The sequence below is a fragment of the Akebia trifoliata genome, chromosome 9 (genome assembly GCF_017979445.1).
Source record: "Akebia trifoliata isolate Shusen 1 chromosome 9, ASM1797944v1, whole genome shotgun sequence".
NCBI classification, from domain to species: Eukaryota; Viridiplantae; Streptophyta; class Magnoliopsida; order Ranunculales; family Lardizabalaceae; genus Akebia; species Akebia trifoliata.
This window is the reverse complement of record NC_141383.1, coordinates 1,046,535-1,067,760: the sequence shown is the minus strand read 5'-3', so window position 1 is coordinate 1,067,760 and position 21,226 is coordinate 1,046,535. Positions and strand designations below refer to the sequence as shown.

General features: G+C 32.2%; 2 protein-coding genes across 2 annotated transcripts; both read left to right on the top strand.

Annotated features, from left to right (window-relative positions):
• The first annotated feature begins 1,424 nt into the window (after positions 1-1,424).
• Positions 1,425-6,545, top strand: LOC147393987 (uncharacterized). The gene is made up of 2 exons (XM_086454907.1): positions 1,425-1,788; positions 6,159-6,545. The coding sequence occupies exons 1-2, from the start codon at positions 1,456-1,458 to the stop codon at positions 6,348-6,350; spliced, it is 525 nt and encodes a 174-aa protein (XP_086311033.1). The 5' UTR covers positions 1,425-1,455; the 3' UTR covers positions 6,351-6,545.
• Positions 6,546-17,674: 11,129 nt separating this feature from the next.
• On the top strand, positions 17,675-21,218 carry FKF1 (flavin-binding, kelch repeat, f box 1). The gene is given in 3 exon segments (XM_086453046.1): positions 17,675-17,832; positions 17,834-18,001; positions 19,495-21,218. Coding segments are annotated over 3 exon segments (1,887 nt in total). The 5' UTR covers positions 17,675-17,716; the 3' UTR covers positions 21,098-21,218.
• The last annotated feature ends 8 nt before the right edge of the window (positions 21,219-21,226 follow it).

Below are 21,226 nucleotides of genomic sequence, written 5' to 3'. Positions count from 1 at the left end.
CCATGGGATGAGTCTCACCTGAAGGGTGGGGATACCCACGATATATACATAAAGAATGTTTATTAGTATTTTTTTATATATACAAAATCAAATTTGATCTGATGTGGACTCGATCTAACTGTTATTGGATGGGCTTTGAATCATAATAGCCCGTAAAGTCTTTGGGTGATGATACCATAGATTGGGTTTGATTCAAGCTATCAATAAAATAAACTAAAAATGAATCTAATCCTTCTATATTAGATTGTTCCCGGATTGGCCTGACCCATTTACAATCAATGCATATTATCCATTACATAAAGCCATTTCCACAGTTTTAAATCTTGTCTAAGATCAAGATGACTTGCCCGATTTAGCTCAATATAATCCATGAATGAGATAGATAGACATGTCATCTCAACTGTTTGAAATCTTGCAAGATAAACGAGATGACTCATAAAATCTTGTCTGAATTAGTAAAATTTGGCCAAGTCAACTGGAATTTTTTATATTTTGATTAAAATAATTATTTTTTTAGAATTTAAATATTTATTATATAAATGTAACATGATTTTATGACTAAGCATCTTCTAATCTACCTCATTTAAATAAATAAATATTTATTTATAATTATATTCATTTAAAATATTTATGAATAAATCATTTTAAATCAAGTTAAATGGTGTATCTCACCAAAGACAAGTTGGCTTGTCTGAGATAGCTTGATCGCATCTAGGAATGAGACGAGATGTCAAACTGAGTTTTGAAACCATGACTATTTCTCAAGACTTGTGTTCTTAATTATTTGTAAATACAATTCATATACAATTTGCTAACCTCCATGGTATATCTACTCAACTAATTAATATACAATTCATCGTTTTCTACCTATAACTAACCCTTTACATAAAACCCTAGATAAAAACTCAAAATCCCATCATTTTTAATTTTTGCAAAAATCTTATTTGTCTTTTTTTTCTTTTCAAAACGAGTCATCTTCATGCTCTTCAACTTCTAGGGTAACTTTAATCTATTTAACCTTATTTTAATCCATCATATTCTACCTTGCCTTCTTTGTACAAAAATCCTAGATTTTTCAACCCAAAAATTCCTTATTTTATACATCCTCAAAAATTATATCTTGCCTTGTGATTTAAATGTTGAAGATGATTGATTTTTTGGAAGAAAAGTCTCAGCTTTTTAACTAGAGATTGAAGAAATTTGATTTTTTTAGAAGAAAAATATAGGTTTGACTAAAAGTTGCAGTTGAGGGTGCTCAAGTCTTTTCCTCTAAGTCTATATATAAAAGACTGGGGTCAAGGGATGTATGCCATAATTTTCAAAACATAAGGGGGTATCTCTAATGTTTAGCAAAACAAAGGGGGCATATCTAAATCACCCTAAAAAAACCTTACCTTATCCTAATATAGTCCCCAAGTCTTGAGGGCCATATGAAGTCTGCTTCTTCTTCTAGCTATGTTGAAGAATGGAGAATTGAAAAAACTATTTCCATTGCCAATTTTACCCCTTGTTTCGAACAAAATACCTCCTTTATGTCCAATTAACATTAACATTTCTTTTGTACCTAGAGTTGCTGATTTAGAGCTCCAAAACCACAGACTTCAATACATTTGCTTGGCTGCTAGACGAAGAGTTAGATACGAAGAAGAAGAAGAAAATGAAGATGAAGATTTCGGGCACAATTCCGAGCTCGCTATGCTGGAATCGTACAGCGAGTCCGTCATGAACGAGGCCCTTTTGGTTCGAGCAATGGTGGATGAACAAGAAGTCCAAGTACTGATATTCAAGGTAACCATCAATGTGTTTGAATTGCTTATTTTAAACATTAATTGCTTTGCAAAATGTTTCTCTAGTGGTAAAACTTGCCTAGTTAACTTGAAAGTCCATACGAGTTGACTCAACCTCCAAACTCAATTGAGTCAACTCAGAAAACTGTCAAGACAACTCGGCGAGGTCAGTTTGAAAATGCATCGAACTCGGATAAAGAAACTTGACTGAGTTATTTGGTTATATGTAATAGAATAATGCTGAAGTGACCTCAACATTGTACTTCATGTCGCAACACATCGAGTCTAAAAGCATATATGATTCCTAGAGGTGCAACTTGGTCTGGTTTAGACTGAGAATCGAACAAAATTGAATAATTTAATTTAGTTTATAATGAACTTTGGTTCAATTCCGGGTTAACAAAGTAGAGAACTGACCAATTTGATTCGGTTCTTGGTTCATGCCTAATATAGAATCAAATTCTTATATTAATACAATTATAAATAAATATTATTAATCTTTTTAACAAACTATATATACACATATTTTATGAATAAATTGATTATTATTCTTATGGATAGATTAATGACATTTTTTTGGATGGATGGATTAATGACTTTCTTTAATTGATAGAAAAATTATTGACGTTTTTTTTTTAATGAATACATTATTGATTTTTTATTATTATTGATGGATGGATTAATGACTCATTAGATGAAATTTCATGTTCATATTTAGTAATTTTTATTAAAAATGTGTTGATTCAATTAGGTTTTTAAGATATTGGCAACCCATAGAATCGAACCGAACCAAACCGACCTTAACTCGGTTTAGATTGATTTGGTTACAGTTCTCGTTTAATGGAACCGATGTAGGTCGGTTTGGTTCCAAATTGGCCTCAAACCAAATCAAACCGAACCATACCAAGTTGCACCTCTAATGGTTCCTACACACTTTCACGTTAGGAAGTATGAAATGAGGTCACTCCAACACGACTCTATGTAATATTCTTTGTGGTGAATTGAAATAAATATTTTTATCTTTTAAAATATTAAAAATTATTTTTCAAATATTTATAAAATTAATATATTTTTATTTGACTCCTCCAAGTTAACTCAACTCGACGGACATCTAATCCGAGTTTTTAAAAACTATTTAATATACATTTTCTCCATAAATAAACACATCTTAAGAGAACAATAAAAATATACTTCTTTTGAAGAGGTAAATAATGAGATATTTTTTCTAATTTTATTCAAGAAAATGGATTGGAAAACCTCTCATGAATTTCTTGTTTAGTTAAAATGAAACTAAGGGTATGTTTGATTGCATGGAAAGTCACTTTCCATGGAATTTGAAATCCATGGAAAATTAGTTGTGGAAAATAGGTAGGGTTGGAAAATCAAATTCCATTATTTGATTTCACTTGGATAAAATCATGGAAAAATATGAGAAAAAAGAAGAAGAAGAAGAGAAGGAGGGGGAGCGGAAGAAGAAGATGACGAGGAAGAGGGAGGGGGGAGGATGTGGTGACGGTGGGGACGAAGGTGGCGGCGGTGACGGAGGTAAGTGAGGAAGATGGGGGGAGAACGTGGTGGTGGTGGTGGAAGAGGTGAGGGATGGAGAAGAAGGAGAAGAAGAGAGAGAGAGAAGGTGGTTGGAGACGGAGCCGACGGCGACGGTAACGACGGTGATGACGACGACGACGAGGTTAGTATAATGGTGGTGGTGGTAGGGAAGAATTGAGGATAGAAAATATAGGTGGATTTCATTTTCCCACCTATATGGGTGGGAAAATGAAATCCATGATTTAGTGGACTTTTTGAATGGGGTGGAAAATGAATTTCCATTTCCATGTGCAATTAAACACTTGAAAAATGTCATTTTCCATGGAAATTGATTTTCCACCCTATTTTCCATGTGCAATCAAACATACCCTAAGGTTGTCAATGGATAAAATTAGACCCAAAACCTGATCTGTTTTAATCTAATAACTTCTATCTGGGTCGAGGAATTGGATTTTATAAGGATCTGATTTGATAACCTATTGGATCGATTCTGGATCAACCATCTCTCAATCTTAGGTAAATTATGTTATATATTTTAGTTAAATATATGTAAGTTCATTTATATTTGTATATCAAATCGGATTTGATCTAATCCGAGACCATCCAGTTGTTGTCTAATCGGATTTGGATCATAGTATTGAGATCTGATAGTTCGTTTTGTAAGATTTTAAGCTCACTAAAGGTTGTTATGCTCAAATGGATTATCACAAGAGTCATGTTAGAGTGACCTTAAGCTAGAATTTCATATCACACTTCTTGACTTAGGAATTAAAGATGTTTTTTCACTCGTATATCAATGACAAGCATCTATGGTTCCCATACACACTCACGTCTAGAAGTGTGATATGAGGTTAGAGTCTGAGTCACTTCAACATTATTCTTACCACAATAGAAATCCAAAACCATAGCCATCAAGATTTCATTGAAAAACTCAGATAAAATAAATAATAATAATCGACAAACCATTTCTTTTGGGTTTCATCCAAGATTTTGGAAATGGATGGTTATCGAACTTTCACCTAACTCCCAAATTTAAAATTAAAATAAAATGGTGAAAAGTAATTTGTTTGAATATTTTCTTTTTCAAAGTTCATAGAATTTTGTCCTCTACAACCTAGAAGCATCACATCATATTTCTAGATGTCATACGGTTAGAACAAGGACCCTTGGTAAGGGTGAAATCCTTACTACATTAGTAAGGCTAGTTGGCCTCTATTCAATTACTCACCAAAATAAGTAGGCACTCCATTAGTTGGGAGTCTTCTCACTTGGGACAGAGTCCCCAATCAATTAATATCATGTGGTATGGTTCGTTAAATGGTTCCAATATATATCTTGGGATGTGTGTGTCAATCATTCTCTCGAGATCTGTGTTGGACCAATTCAAACATCAAAATGCAATTTTTTTTTTCGGGTGGGGTTCCTACGACCCCATTACGAACCCCATTGTGACATACCGTTTGTCTTATATGGGCAAAAATGTTTGGAATGGGCTGATTTTTTGTGAGAATGATCTCTGTGATGAGGGGATCATCCTTGCCAAAAATCATCCCATTCCAAAACTTCTAACCCCATCAAAATTGATTTACAAAACTTGGACGGTCTAAAAATTTTCAACTTGTAAACATGGGGCTAGAAGTTTCATAATGAGCTGATTTTTGGCAAAGATGATCTCCTCACCATAGAGATCATCCTCACAAAAAATCAGCCCATTCCAAACATTTTTTCCCATATAAGATAAAACGGTGTGTCACAATGGGGGTCGTAATGGGGGTCTACGGAACCCAACCTTTTTTTTCAGGTAGTCGTGTCAACCTGACTCTCCCCTGTGGCATACTCAATTGACTCCTCTGACATGTCAGTGTGTCAGACCCCTGGATTTTCTCTCATCAGGATACACAACTACACAGATTTATGGGGATGCGTGATTGTGTAGCCCGAGGCATAAAATCTATGATTCTGGCACACCTCACGTCAGGAGAGTCCATGGAGTGTATGCCACGTGGGAGAGTCATATTATCACCATTCAAAATAAAATACTATTTTATCCACTCACATAGGACAAGTTGGTTTGTATTTCATGCTTTATCAGTCGAGAAATTTCATGTTTTTTGTGCTTTACATGTCAATTAGAATTGCCATTAGTGGAGTCTCATGTTCTACAAATCAGTATGAATCCTACCATAAGTGGAATTTCATATTATATTATAAGTAGTTTGGAGGAATCCTTCCATGAGTGGAATGCCATGTCATGTGAAATTTAATGAGTGGAAGTCAAACACCATAAGATAATATAATTCATCACTCTAGAGCAATTGGATCTTACACATTATAAATTAAGTGGGCAAATCCATTATCAATATCTTTATTGTGTGGAGTTGTAAGACCCTATTTTCAGTTTTTTTTTTTTTTTTAGGGTAATTTTCAGATTATTATGGTAATTAAATGGTATAAGTTGATTGGGATTATATGTAAGAGATGTGCTGAAGTAAAATTGAAATGTACATCGTGGGATATATTTCTGATGTGGATGTGTGTCAGAACCATAGATGCTTTTCATTGAGATAAGAGTGTTAATAGTGAGATCTCAATGAAAACATCTATGATTTTAACACATATCCACATCAGAAATGTCTCTCACGATGTACATTTTAATATTACTTCAACATTATCTTGTACGAGAACATCTTAACAAGAGAGAATAGAATATTAACTTCTATGTATAAAGCTACTTAAAGGTTGAAAATATCAATATTTTTTAAACTTTTTTTTGACAATTTTTTTCTTCTTTTTCTAAATGTGGGATTCAGTGTAACATTTCAGGGGTTTTCATCTTGCTTGAGCTACAGAACTTCACCAGACCCATCAAGAAGTGTTCTTCCTATCCGGGCTGTTATTACATCTATCGATCGAATTAAAGGTCCTTTTAATCCCTCCAATATCGAGTACATTGAGAAGGGTTTAACATGGGAAACCTTTAAGAATCGTCTGCAACCCAACAAACTTAAGTTCTAAACTCATACCATAGTTGGGTGAAAACATATCATGTTAAGTAAAATTTAGTTAGGGTAGTATTTTATCAAATAAAAGGTATTATATATATAAAATTTAGAAATCTATGTTACATGGTTCGTCTGTTTGAATTTGGGTTTGCGGTTCAACATATCAGAATGAAACTTTTTTATAAGATTAGAAAGAGAGAATTCATTTCTTCGATCGCTTATGTTTGTTACTTCGATTCCCTAGTTAAATTATCTTGTGCATATATATAAATATAATTCAAGCGTGAGCAATAATTCCTCAGGCCCCTAAGGGGTTGGCTCAATGGCAATTTTGAACCAATAAGTGGTCAAAATTTGTAGGTTGTGAGTTTGATACCAAGTATGAATAATAATTCCTCGGGCCCACTCACGAGGGCACACCCTCACTTACCCTATGTGTGTGATGTGCGTGCGTTGCATGTGCCCCAGGAATGGGCTTAGTCCGCTGTCTACAGGGATACTTGGTTATATATATATGGGTCGGGTTTCATAGACACATAAAGCTATTGATAAAGTTACAATGTTTTTGTCTTATATGATTAAAAAGGTTCGGAATGTGCTGATTTTTTGTGAGGATGATCTCTGTGGTGAGGGGATCATCCTTGCAAAAAATCATTCCATTCCAAAACTTCTAACCCTATCAAAAGTGATTTACAAAAATTGGACGGTCCAAAATTCTTCAACTTGTAAACATGGGACTAGAAATTTGATAATGGGCTGGTTTTTTGCAAGGATGGTCCTCTTACCATAGAGATCATCCTCACAAAAAAATCAGCCCATTCCAAACCTTTTTGCCCATATAAGACAAAAACGTTGTAGCTTTATGTGTCTACGGATTCTTATATATATATAGGGTCACGTTCCTACGACCCTTATTACGACTCACATTGCGACACCGTTTTTATCTTATATGGGAAAAAAAGTTTGGAATGGGCTGATTTTTTGTGAGGATGATCTCTGTGATGAGGGGATCATTCTTGCAAAAAATCACCCCATTACAAAACTTCAAACCCCATCAAAATTGATTTACAAAAATTGGACAGTCTAAAATTTTTCAACTTGTAAACATGGGGCTAGAAGTTTCATAATGAGCTGATTTTTGGCAAGAATGATCTCCTCACCATAGAGATCATCCTCACAAAAAATCAGCTCATTCCAAACATTTTTGCCCATATAAGACAAAACACGGTGTCGCAATGTTAGTCGTAATAAGGGTCGTAGGAACCCAACCCATATATATATATATATATATATATATATATATATATATAAAAGTACAATTGTAAAATTTAAAATGAAAAATTACTTAATAGTCTCTGGCGCTAACTTTTCTTTTAATTTAATCCTTAACTTTTACAAGTTATCAAAATAATACATTTAGTAAATCCCTCTTTTCAAAATAGTCCAGGAATCCCACTCTAGGCATTTCTCATGATTGAAATGTGAAAATTGCCCTAACCATTCAAACTCACTATTTTCGTCTAAAAAAAATTAGATTTCTGACATCGTAGTCAAGTTTTGGAGACTCCATTCCAATAAAAAAGATTTGAGAATGAAGAAAAAACTATTTTCAAAGGGTTTTTTTAAAGCATTTTAAAGATGTATGTAAAAAAAAAAAAAAAGGATTTTTTCAATTGTTTTGTTTCCTTTCTGGATGAAAATTAATGAAAGATGATTCTTTTGATTTGAAATCATCTACACAAGTCTTTTATGTCAAGTTGTAAGTCGATTTTTCCATCTATTTTAGTTGAAAAATTTTGGAAAAATAAAAACGGGTCGATTTTACAACATCGAGATCAAATTTTTTTTATTTTTGAGTTCAATATTTTTATTGTCGACGTCGACATGTTTTAAAAAAATTGTTGACCTCACCAATTTATTTTTTGTCGAATTCAATAATAATTAAAAAAAAATGTCGACCTCGACAATAAAATATTAAACTCAAAAATAAAAATTATTGACCTTGACGCTGAAAAATCCATCCATTTTTGTTTTTTCAAGTTTTCCAACAAAAATACATGGAAAGATCGACTTAAAACTTGACATAACGACTTGCACAGATGATTTCAAATTAAAAGAACCATCCTTCATCAATTTTCATCCAAAAATGAAGCAAAAAAATTGAAAAAATCCTAATTTTTTTTACATACATCTTCAAAATGTATGAAAAAATCCTTGAAAATGACTTCGTATTCCTTCTCAAAGTCTTTTTATCGGAATGGAGTTTTCAAAACTCGATTGGAATGCTGGAAATCCAATGTTTTTGGATGAAAATAGCGAGTTTTAATGGTTAGGGCAATTTTGACATTGCAATCGTGAGAAATGTCTAGAGTGAGGTTCAGGGATTGTTTTGAAAATAAGGATTTACTAAACAGACTATTTTGATAACCCGCAAAAGTTAATGACTAAATTGAATGAAAAGCTAGTGCTAGAGACTATTAAGTAATTTTCCCAATTTAAAAGGTCTAAGAGTTAAACAGAAAAAAATTATATATTTGCTTGCTACGCACACTTGAAGAAGGAAGATTAAGAAGCATGGTCAATGTGTTTTTATTTTTTAAAGTTATATCTTCACTATTTGGTTGACCAAATATGGTGACAAAATTCAATGAACCATAATGGTTGGCTTAAAAATTGGTTAGTATGGGTTCATTGTATTCCATGAATTAGTACGAATGATACCACAAATTATGGGTGCAACTTGGTTTGGTTTAGAGTCAAATTGGAATCGAACCAACCTAAGTCAATTCCTCTAAATAAGAACCAGAATTGAACCAAACCAAATTACCTATAGAATTGAACCAAATCAAATCGACCCATCCTATACATCTTCTTGAGAGCATCATATATTTTAATAAAATAAATAAATATAATACACATGAAATATCTCATATAATAAGTCATTAATTTATGTCTAACTACTATGCAATAAGCACAATAAAAAAACATATCAATCATCCTCTACCTTTTATGCACCTACCCATAATACATTAATATATACTTATTCATTTATTTGGTTCGGATCTATACAAGCCTTGAATTGAGAATCAAACCAAATCGACCAATTCTGCATTTTTTTATATCCTGGAACTTAACCATAATTTGTTCAAAATCAAATCAAACCAGTCCAAAGCTATTGGTTTGATTCGATTCTCAGTTTGAACCAGACCAAGTTGCACCTATACCACAAACTACTTCACTTTCTTATCGAAATTGTTTGTTGGTTGGCCCAAACCAAAAAATGATCAAGACACATTATCCTCAATCACAAGTCTAATCCACTATGGATTGGACAAGGCTAGCATGGTCCATTGAATCCATTTGGTAGTCAACAACTATATGGTTAGTCCCTAAGAAAAGATACCATGCATGTCTTTACTAGTACAATGAGATAACAGTTAGTAATTTACACTAATTAAAATTTTAAAATTCTAAAATTGTAGGTGATAATATATGCATTGCGGATCAAGTCGAAGATTCTCAATCTACACAGTATAGGTTAGTATAAAATAAAAATAAAATCGTATCTTGTGATTATATGTCGATAATCAAATTTGAATATGATAAATAGAGGTACAAAAAATCCCAATTGCTTTCGCAATTCCAGACTCATGGATCTTCACCCCAGATTTCTCAAATTTTAATGTACCGAATACTTATGGATGTATTTCAACAATTAAAATATTAAATAAAATTAAGAGATTATAGATAATAAGTTATTATTGCTTGAGTTGTGTTTTTCGAATAAGTAAGTCCCCTATTTATACTAGTTCGAGATTAAGAATTAAATTCTCTGTTAAATACTTTAGAAGTTGATATTATTTAATAAACTTCTTACACGCATGCACATGAAAGATGTGATGTCATTAAATAGAGAATCAACTTCATGCTTGCATGATATAATTCGAATGCTATTCGTTTATTAAATAATTTGCATGGATGCATGAATGGGGTTTTGTATTTATAGTAGAGATCATAACTAATTATATTTAGTAAGAAACTTCATGTGTAAATACATACATAAATTTATTTAATAACTTATAAATTAATTTTATTTAATGAATAAATTTCTCTTATAAATTTTTATGTATTAACAATGAGAGTTTAAATTTACTTTTAGAAAATTGTCTCGTACAAATGCATGCATTGGATTTATTTTTATGTTTATGGAATAACCCGTAATATTACTGACAGCCATGTGTTACTTTTAATGAGAGACATGCAAGAGACATTGCATTTATTTTATTATTATTATTATTATTTGTATTATTAATAATATATATATATATATATATATATATATTTTTTGCATAGTTTTTAATCTTAACAATTATCAAGATTATATCAAATAATTCCATCTCTTATTGTTATCACGCAAACACCATCACGCCATTGTACATTATCACATAACTGATACATGGTGTACTGGAAAAATAACCCACACATGTAATCATATTGCGATCCTTCTACATCACTCAAGTATCTTATTAGATCATCCAGATCATCAAGAGTTTTTCGACCATCTTAACCATTTAATATATAATAGATGACACAAAATATAATATAATATCTATAATTTTTAAAAAAACATTCAAAAAATTATTTAATCAAAGTTTTGCCATCCACCATCTTTATTTGTTCGTTCAAATATTAGAATGATTCAAGATTGGGAAGCCACGAAGATGGTCATCCAGTGAAATCCCATATTGACATATTATGATATTCTCATGAGATTAACTAGATCTCTAAAATGTCTAGTATATTGGTCAATGAAACCTCAAGCTTTTTTATGAATCAAATGATTATAATTAAAACTCATAGAATTTCATATAATTCTTAGGTTAAAGGATTAGTATGAATACACATAGAAAAATCATCAAGAATTTCATTTAATGAGGTTAAAATTATGTGACTAATCATACATTTAGTGGGAGAAAATTGAGATGATTTTCTACACGATTCTTCAATATGTGCCAACACATATTCACATGCCAATTAGACTACCCAGCCTTGATGAAAAAACTCGAATCCATAGAAAGGATTATTGTGCATGTGAGAGTCATAAAAAATGAGTTATCCCCAAACTCATTTCCTAGTCCTTATCAAAATTCGAGGTTTATAAGGATCAAATATTTTTGAATTTCCTCCATAGACTTATTATGGTCCAAAATCACCTATAATGTTACCTTAGGACAAAATCATCTATATCTAATTAATGTTTAAACTAGTTATCCATAATACATAATGATCGCATAATCATATTATTTTTATTATAAATTTCGAGTTATACCAAATATGATCAAACTTTACTTAGTTTATGGTTAAAAACAATTGATTTGTATGGGCACAAAAAAACTAAGAAAAATATCCTTACATTTCATTATGTGACAACACGTTGTAAAACTATACAATTGATATGAAAATTTTAACAATGTCTTAAATTAATTATAAAAAACAATAATCTTACATAAACATTAATTTTTGTAACTCGTGTGTAAAATGGTAATCCAAAAATATCCATTTAAGTATTGACCAAAAAATTGTGCATCATACTTGCAAAAGATGGTTTGTAAGAAGGGTGCATTCATATATCATGTATGTGTGTGTGTGTGTGTGTGTGTGATTCTATATACGTACTGAAAGCGCCCTCGATCCGCGGGGTGCGCAGATCCACTTTTGACCTTTGAGATTAGGGAGTCGCCACCTAGTTATTACGGTCTAGGAACCGAATATTGACTCTAAAAAAAATAAAACAACTAATCTAAAAAAAAAAAAACTAAATTCGGGGATAAAGTTACGGGGTTGGAAGGTGTTAGGCACCAACCTCGCCCGGCAAACGTCGGTCTTTACTAATTCCCAAATAAAATTACATTGCTAACAAGACCTAAATAATAATAAAAATGGTTATCTTTTTCCAAACGCAACGGTTTTGTTCCCTCAGATCTAATAGAACAACTCCTTGTACAATATTCCTCGCTTTGTTCTATTATCGGATCCGATTTCTGATCTTCCAGTTGAGGTATTTTCTTCTTGGATCTGTGAGTTTTTTAATTTTTTTTTATGAATTCTAAAGTATTTTAGAAGGATTTTTGGGTGTTTTTTTAGCTAAAGTTGGGGTATGGATGTTAGGTAAGGAGTTGGGACTTCAAAATTAGGGTTTATGGGAGGTTAGGGAAGTTTTTTTTACCTATTTTTTTTAGGACTTATTTTTTGATACAAAAATAGGGTGTGGAAGCTCCTATTTATAGATTTTTTAAGTGTTTGTTTAGATAGAATTAGTGTTTAATTATAATTCTTTTAGTTAGAGTTATATTTTAATTAGAATTATTTTAGGTAGAGTTATATTTTAGTTAAAAATCTATTAAATAGAGCTATTATTTAATTATGATTGTTTTAAATAGAATTATTATTTAATTAGAACTCTATTAGGATTTTGACTTTTAGTCTTATTTGATTGACTTTAAGATTTTGACTTTAGTCTTACTTGATTGACTTTAATTTTTTTTTTTGAGAACCCTCCTCTATTATGTCTTTAATTCTTTGGACCCCCAAATGGAGGGGTCATTGAATAAATATCTTGGCAACCATCAACAATTTTGCCTAAGTGCATGATTGATCGATTTTTTTAGTTCAAAATTTTAAATTAATTTTATTAATGTTTCACTTTAATTATTTAATATTTTATTTATTAATTTCGAAAATTTTAATCATAAAAATTGTAAAATTACTGTTTTGCCATCGGAGAGGACTTTTTGTGTTTCAAATCGATTCTCAATGTTCTAGGATGTTTTATAATCGATTTTCCGTAAGGAATTCAATGGAAATATTGGTTTGTGTCATTTATGCAATTTTTGTGTAGAATGGTCGTGAACTTTATGATGGGCATTTTAGTAATTTTGTCGAATTCTGTGATAATTGGCGAAATAATTTATTTTATTTTGATTTGTTGTTTTATATATTTGAATGGGTTTTTCTAAGCGTAACGTAGGCTTTAGGGACATTTTAAGATTATGAGTATTTTGATAATTTGATCATTTTTTAGTGACTTTTATCGTGAAACTTCTTTTTGTCTGAAAAATGATGATTTTAAATTTTTGGGGTTATATTTTCCTATCGTAGTGCGATTTCTATAGTTTTATTAGTTCGAGATACCTTATCAGGATTTCTGAAATATATCTAGTAACAAAATAAAGCATTGGAATAAATATCCATCATTGGAAATCATTGCGATCGGGTTGACGAGTTGATTAATCAGGCAAGTGCAAAAATGTGGTGTCTACACGTACGTGCATCTATTAACATTGGAGAACGGTAAAAGTATTTTTATTTTTAATTTTTAATTTTCAATCATCATCAAGTGTGATATTATTGGATATTCTGAGGCCTAAGTACCTTAATTTTCAGAAGAAAAAAAAAATTCTATTTCTCTTTTTTAATATAGAGATTAAGGTGACTAGCCAAACAGTCACGCCGATTGTTTCCTCAACAATCATGATTTGAATTTTGAATTGCTTTCGGTGATTTTTTAGGTGGACACCAAATATCAATGACCAACGGATAATTTGTCTGAGATTTGTCAACCCAATTGGACCCATAGTCACAAAAATCTTCAATTAATTGAAAAAGTCACGATTTTAATAATTGTCAATTAAATCATGATTTTTGCAAAAAATCTTAGCCTTTTTTTAAGTATTAATTTTATTATTTAATATATAAAATACATATATTTTTTATACCTAAAATAATTATTTTTACCTTTTTTATATTTAATCCGATGTTTTTCCGACTTTTTTTTTCGAAATTTTCTCTTGTTGAATTATTCCAGAACCCCAACTTTGTCACTATGATTGGACCCATGATCTAATAGTCAAATCTCTTTGACCAATGGTCATATTGACCATAAACATGCAATGGTCCAAGAACAAACGCTAAATTATATTTTCAGTTATATCAAATAATTTGAAATAATTGGGTGATAAAAAATAAAGAATAAATAATTATTATTTTAAAATATATTTTTAATAATTATTTATAAATTTCATTCAATTTGTGAAATTTTATAAAAAGATTTTGTTAACATGTGTCCTAAGGGCACACGTTAAAGTGCATTAAATACACTTTGTGATCTGTTTTTAATATAAAAAAATGGTCCAATTTTTTTTGTTTGACCAAAAAAAAAAAAAACACACACCTGTGTTCTTTAGGTGTATTTAATGCATTTTAGGGCACACGTTAACAACACCCATTATAAAATGGTTGAAAAATGAAAACACATGAGGTCCAGACATTTAGATATTTTGTCATAAAATGATTTTGTTGGGACACGATAATACTACCGACCTACCGTAGATATCGATCTATAGTTATAATTCTGGCTTACGGCTGCTAGACAAATCTTGAGACAAATATCTGAAAAATATATGGTGACGAGGCAGTTATGAGGTGGACGGGCCGACCTAGATATTTTTCTTCGCAAAATATCTGGCTGTGAAGGTCAAAGCACCGACTTTAATTTAAATACTAATCTCGTGCAAAAGTCACCCTTATTTTTTCTCTAAATTACACAAATGCCATTCTAATATTTTTGAACGTTTAAAGTAGAATGATCCTTTTTAACACACCATCTTTTACTTATAAAACAATGCTAGAGTGACTATACAGGACATCTCATTTAGCACTGAGCTGACGTGGAGGTTTGCTCAGAATTGTAGATACTTTTTCACTTGTATCTCAAGAAAATATATATGATCCTAAACATATCTAAATTGAGAAATTGGGTTTTGATAAGGATTTGATATCATAGGGATTCAATTAGATTATTTATCATATCAAGTTTATTAGATCAACTATGTCTTGATTTGATAAAATGTGAGAAAGTATGTAATTTGTATTATATATTTTGAGTAAAATATATTTAGATTATCATATCCAATGTGATTATTATTGATTCTCATTTGGATCATAATAGTAAGATTGGATAGACGATCTGATGCCCATTGGAATAATTTTTGTTCTAACATAATCTTGATTAGATTGATCTTATATCGACCTGATTTTGGTATGCAAATCAAAAGAAGGTACATGAGATATTCATATTTGAGGGTAGTTTTAAATCCTGATTTTAGGTCTCTTCTCTGTTTCAAAAAAAAAAAAAAAAAAAATCTCAATGAAGCAGCTAATCCTACGCAGACTGTATGTACATCTGTTGGCACATATTGCATAATATAAAAAATGCCTATATTCTAAATATTACCCAATCGTCAGGGGAGTTTATAAATTAATAAAGATCCCTGACACTGAGATGACTCATACCAATTTTAGATGATTTCTAAATTCGTTAAAAAAAAAGAGGATTGAGAATGAGTAATTGAAGCAGAGGAAGAAATAAAATCTCGGAGTTATCTTAGTAACTTAACATTGACGTCCTACAACACTGTTTGAGTAGAGAATCATCGCCTTTCCTCTACTATACAACATAGTACCTTTAGGAAAAATATCTATAACCTATGAACACCATCACATCAACACTAGGAGTGTCAATGGGTACTCATTTAATTGGAATCGAAATTGAAAATCTTGGTTTAGATTCCCTCTTTATTGGAATTGATTAGAGTCAAGTCAAAATGGAACTGAATCGATAGGAATCAAAACCTTTAGGTTCTACCAATAGGTACCTGCGAGTGCACAAAACTAGTTTATTTTGTCATTTTATTTATATTATGAATGATTTAAGATTTTTAAGATTTTAAAATTAATACATTTTACACGTAAGTTCTTCAATTTTTTTTTCTTATAAGCTATATATTGGAGTTTAAAATGAGCCATTTCTTCTAAAAACTTATTACTTGTAAAGAAGATAAATTTACATTTTTGAAAAAAAAATCAATAATTGTTATTTTAGTAAGAACAAATTTTAATTAAGTTGACATTTTTGTAGAGAGTGATTATAGGGCAACCCACACATAATGGAATTGTTTTGTTTTATATAGGTTAAAAGTTTTAGAATAATCTGATTTTTTGTGAGGATGATTTCTATGCTGAGGAGATCATCCTCACCAAAACTCAGCTCATTTCAAAACTTTGAACTCCTATAAGACAACAATTCAATTATAGTTGGATTGCCCTTATTAATTCATGGGGTGCTTTTATAATTACCTTTTTGTAGATTATATATTGATTTTTTTTTATTTTTAATGGTTCAAAATATTTTTTTGTTATTCGATCATTGAAAATCGAAATTGGTAGATAGCCACATTTCTTGTTCTTGGAGGTTAAGATTTCACTTATTTTAGAATCGAAAAAATATAGTAGTCCCTGACTCTAAATATCTTAAAACCGAATCAAAACCAACTAGTAGACACCCCCAATCAACGCAATGGTGGGGTAGTCTCGTAGAAAGTCAGTGTAGCATTAATCTCTTTAAATGATGATAAATCAAAAAGGAGTATCCCATGTGACAAATAGGACCTGAATATGTAGTTAGGTATCCCAACGGTCTTGCACACCAAAAACTTTGAGAGTTGTTATCGGCACACCAACTTTTATTTTTAACACCCCAATTAAAAATTAAGAAAATAAATGAAGGGGTTTCCCCAAAATGTGTGCTCCAATTTTAGCACATTACTCATTTTAATTTTCAAAACATGTTTTTCCAATGAATTTGTTACTTTTATAATCAACAAATTCGTTGATAAATTATCAACGAGATTGTTCATAAGGTAAAATCACTGATATTTTATCAACAAATTCATAAATTATAAAAGTGACGAATTCACAAATTTGTAGATTATAAAAATTTTGAATTCAATATGAAAACATATTTTAGAAATTAAAATAAACAGTGTACCAAAATCGAAATTTCGTCATAAACAATGCACAAAATGGAGATTCACTCTTTATTTTTATTTTTAAGATTATTGTTTTTTGGATTTAGGATTGTATATGAATCTAATCATAATTATAAATAACTACTGAAATTATTTGAACAAGTGTTATAATGTTGAAATTATGATTTGAGCCAAAACAGTTGTAAAATTTGGAGAGTGTGTTTTGATCTAAAATTGGGGTGTGATAATTAATTTAAGAAATTGAGGTGTAATAAGTAAAAAGTTGGGATGCCAATATCAGATATCAAAACTTATAAAACCTTGAAAAAAAAAAGAAGAAAAAAAGTGGCACTTTTGTAATTTCGACTAAAAAAGAAGAGCAGTTTCGTTTGAAATTTCACTAAATTTTTTTCTAAGATATATAGTAAGTTGGAATCCCACTTGGCAACACCACCACCTGTGTATATAATATACCAACCATAACAACCGAAGAGAGAGAGAGAGAGAGAGAGAGATGAGAGGAAGAGGAGCGACAATTAGACTACAGAGTGGAGGAGGAGGAGGAGGGAAGAAGAGGCTAAAATGCGCCGGGATGGAAGGATATGAAGAACAACAACAACAAGAAGAGGTTCGATTTCGATGATGATGTTCCTTTAAAACCAGAGATGTTGTACCCGATCACACCACCTTCAATTATAGTCTCTGATGCTTCGGAACCTGATTTCCCGGTTATTTACGTCAACACTGTCTTTCAATTGTTTACCGGTTACCGGGCCCACGAAGTTCTTGGTAGAAACTGGTAATCTCAATTCTCAAACTTTAAACTCAATAATTTTTCTTCTAACAAGTAAAATTTAATTTATTATTATTCTTTATTTTTATTTTTGGGACCAAATTTGGGGGAAAAAAAGGTTAGAAACATTGGAAAATTCTTAGGGGCTTAATGAACGGTTGAGATAGGAAGATATTTTCTTTAGGAAATCATCTAAGTTGTTAATTGTCCTTTTTTTTTTTTTTACAATTTCGTAAGCTAAATATCTTAGAGAGATTCTATTGGCACACCAACTTTTACTTATAACACAGCAATCTATATGTAAACTTCTTTTTAATTTCAAAAAAGGATGGGTGGGTGTAGTAAGTTAAAAAAAGAAGTTGGTCTGTTAATAGAAGCTCTCATATCTTAGTCTTTGGTGATGATGGTTCTTATAAAAAAAAAAAAAAAGTGCCACGTGGCATATTGGGTATATAAACTTGGGCCCACTCTTCGGTGTGATCTACGTATCAAAATTATATTCTCCTCTCCCTTGGCCTTCAATGGGTCTATTTGCCACTTCCTTGGGGGTACCCACCTCAACTTTAAAATATCTCTTTGCACACACTTAATAAATCTGTTTTAAGTTTTAACTTTTATTGCTTAGTGCACACACTTTAAGTACCTAAAGATTTTAATAAGGATTTTAAACTTTCATCTTACTTATTTTTTTTATTTTAACACTTTCAATCGAGGCAAAGTCGTTCACATGAGAAAGTTTTGTTGTAAGTACCTACTGAATCGGTTTTACAATCGTGAGTAAAAAGTTTTGTTTGGTAGGTTCATACCGAATCTGTTTGGTAATGCTAAAACAAGTTTGATCTAAACCTATTAAACAAAATTGTCAAACAATTTGCAAGTTCTCTGATTCAAAAACGTCGTTTTGAGGTTTTAATAGTAGTTTTTTCCATCTTCCTTCATGATTAAATACCAAAAAAAAAAAAAAAAAAAAAAACGAAATAGTAAAAGAAATAGGATAACTTGAAATTTTTTTTCTAAAACCTAATGTCCATTGATTTAACCTCTCACAAAACTCAAAAGAAGAAGAAGAAGGAGAGGAAATAAGGAAGGAATGAAAAAAAAGAAGAAAGTGGGTTTTGAATTTTTGTTCAGTAGGTGGTGGTGTGTGCAAAGAGCTAAAATGAAAGGGTAAAATGTAATTTTCTTATACAAAAGTTACATGTTTTTGAATCTAAAAGGGGTAGGGTGTCCAAGATTTGTTACCACAATCATGGATTAAAGGGAGATGGTTGAGGCATGGTTTTGGGATAACTGTATGGATCACATTGTTTTATAGCAGTTTTTTAGATGTTTAAATTTATTAAGTATTCTAAGCTTCAATAGTTTTTTGTTTAAAATTTTATGTTCTCGAGTGCATTCATGATTTGTTGTAATTATCACCCCATCATCGATTCTTTCCTTGACGTTGTCGTAGTCATTTTACACGATTTGGTTCTGATTTAAATAATCTTCCATTGCAGTCGTTTCTTACAATATAGGGATCCACACGCACAAAGGCGACATCCTTCGGTAGATCCCGTAGTTGTTTTAGAGATCAGAAGATGTCTTGAAGAAGGTGTAGAATTCCAAGGTGAGCTCCTCAACTTCAGGAAGGATGGTACTCCCTTGGTAAACAGGCTTCGGCTCACGCCCATATTTGGCGATGATGGCATTGTAACCCATGTCATTGGTATTCAGGTATTCTCCGAAGCAAAGATAGACTTGAATCGTGTGTCGTATCCAGTTTTCAAACAGACTTCTCATCATAAGATAGAAGGAGATTCACCCATGAGTGAAAAATCACTGAACACCAAACTACATGATACATGTGGAATTCTTCTTCTATCCGATGAAGTCTTAGCACATAATATCTTGTCACGTTTAACACCGAGGGATGTCGCGTCGATTGGATCAGTTTGCCGAAGGATTCGTCAACTAACGAAAAATGAGCATGTGAGGAAGATGGTTTGTCAAAATGCATGGGGAAGAGATGTGACAGGTAAGTTGGAGTTGACAACAAAGAGATTAGGTTGGGGTCGCTTGGCAAGAGAGTTAACCACACTTGAGGCAGTTTGTTGGAAGAAACTAACCGTTGGAGGTGGCGTCGAGCCTTCACGTTGTAATTTCAGTGCTTGTGCCGTGGGAAATAGACTCGTTCTTTTTGGAGGGGAAGGAGTTAACATGCAACCAATGGACGACACGTTTGTTCTCAATTTGGATGCTGCGAATCCCAAGTGGCGTCGGGTGAGTGTAACCTCGTCCCCACCAGGGCGTTGGGGTCACACACTCTCATGCTTGAATGGGTCTTGGTTGGTTGTATTCGGTGGATGCGGGAAACAAGGTTTGCTCAACGACGTGTTTGTATTGGATTTAGATGCCCAACAGCCGACGTGGAAAGAAGTCTTGGGCGGAGCTCCTCCTCTCCCAAGATCTTGGCACAGCTCATGCACGGTTGAAGGCTCGAAATTGGTTGTCTCGGGTGGATGCACACACGCCGGGGTACTTCTCTCAGACACATTTCTGCTTGATCTCACAATAGATAAGCCAATGTGGAGAGAAGTTCCTACGTCGTGGGCACCTCCATCTAGATTGGGACACTCGCTTTCGGTTTACGGAAGGACAAAAATACTTATGTTTGGTGGACTTGCAAAGAGTGGGCCATTACGATTGAGATCAAGCGATGCTTACACAGTCGATTTGGAGGATGACAAGCCACAATGGAGAGAATTGGAGTGTAGCGCATACACGAGTGTGGGAAGCCAGAGTGCAGTGTTTCCTCCACCGAGACTTGACCATGTCGCAGTAAGCATGCCTTGTGGTAGGAGTATCATCTTTGGTGGCTCCATTGCTGGTTTACACTCTCCTTCTCAGATATTTCTTCTCGACCCTTCGGAGGAGAAACCATCGTGGAGGATTCTTAATGTTCCGGGGCAGCCACCCAAGTTCGCTTGGGGTCATAGCACGTGTGTCGTTGGAGGGACTAGAGTTCTTGTCTTGGGTGGGAATACCGGAGAAGAGTGGATACTGAATGAATTGCATGAGTTGTGTTTGGCAAACATAACTGACTCAGACTCGGATTCGTGATTTACTAGGGCACTTACATTGTAGATCTACGTGTATTTTGCATCTATTATCATCAAAATCACTTGTTCGAAGTTCTATGTTCTGAAACATCTTTAATCTAATCCACATTTTTTTTTTTTTTTGCTTTTG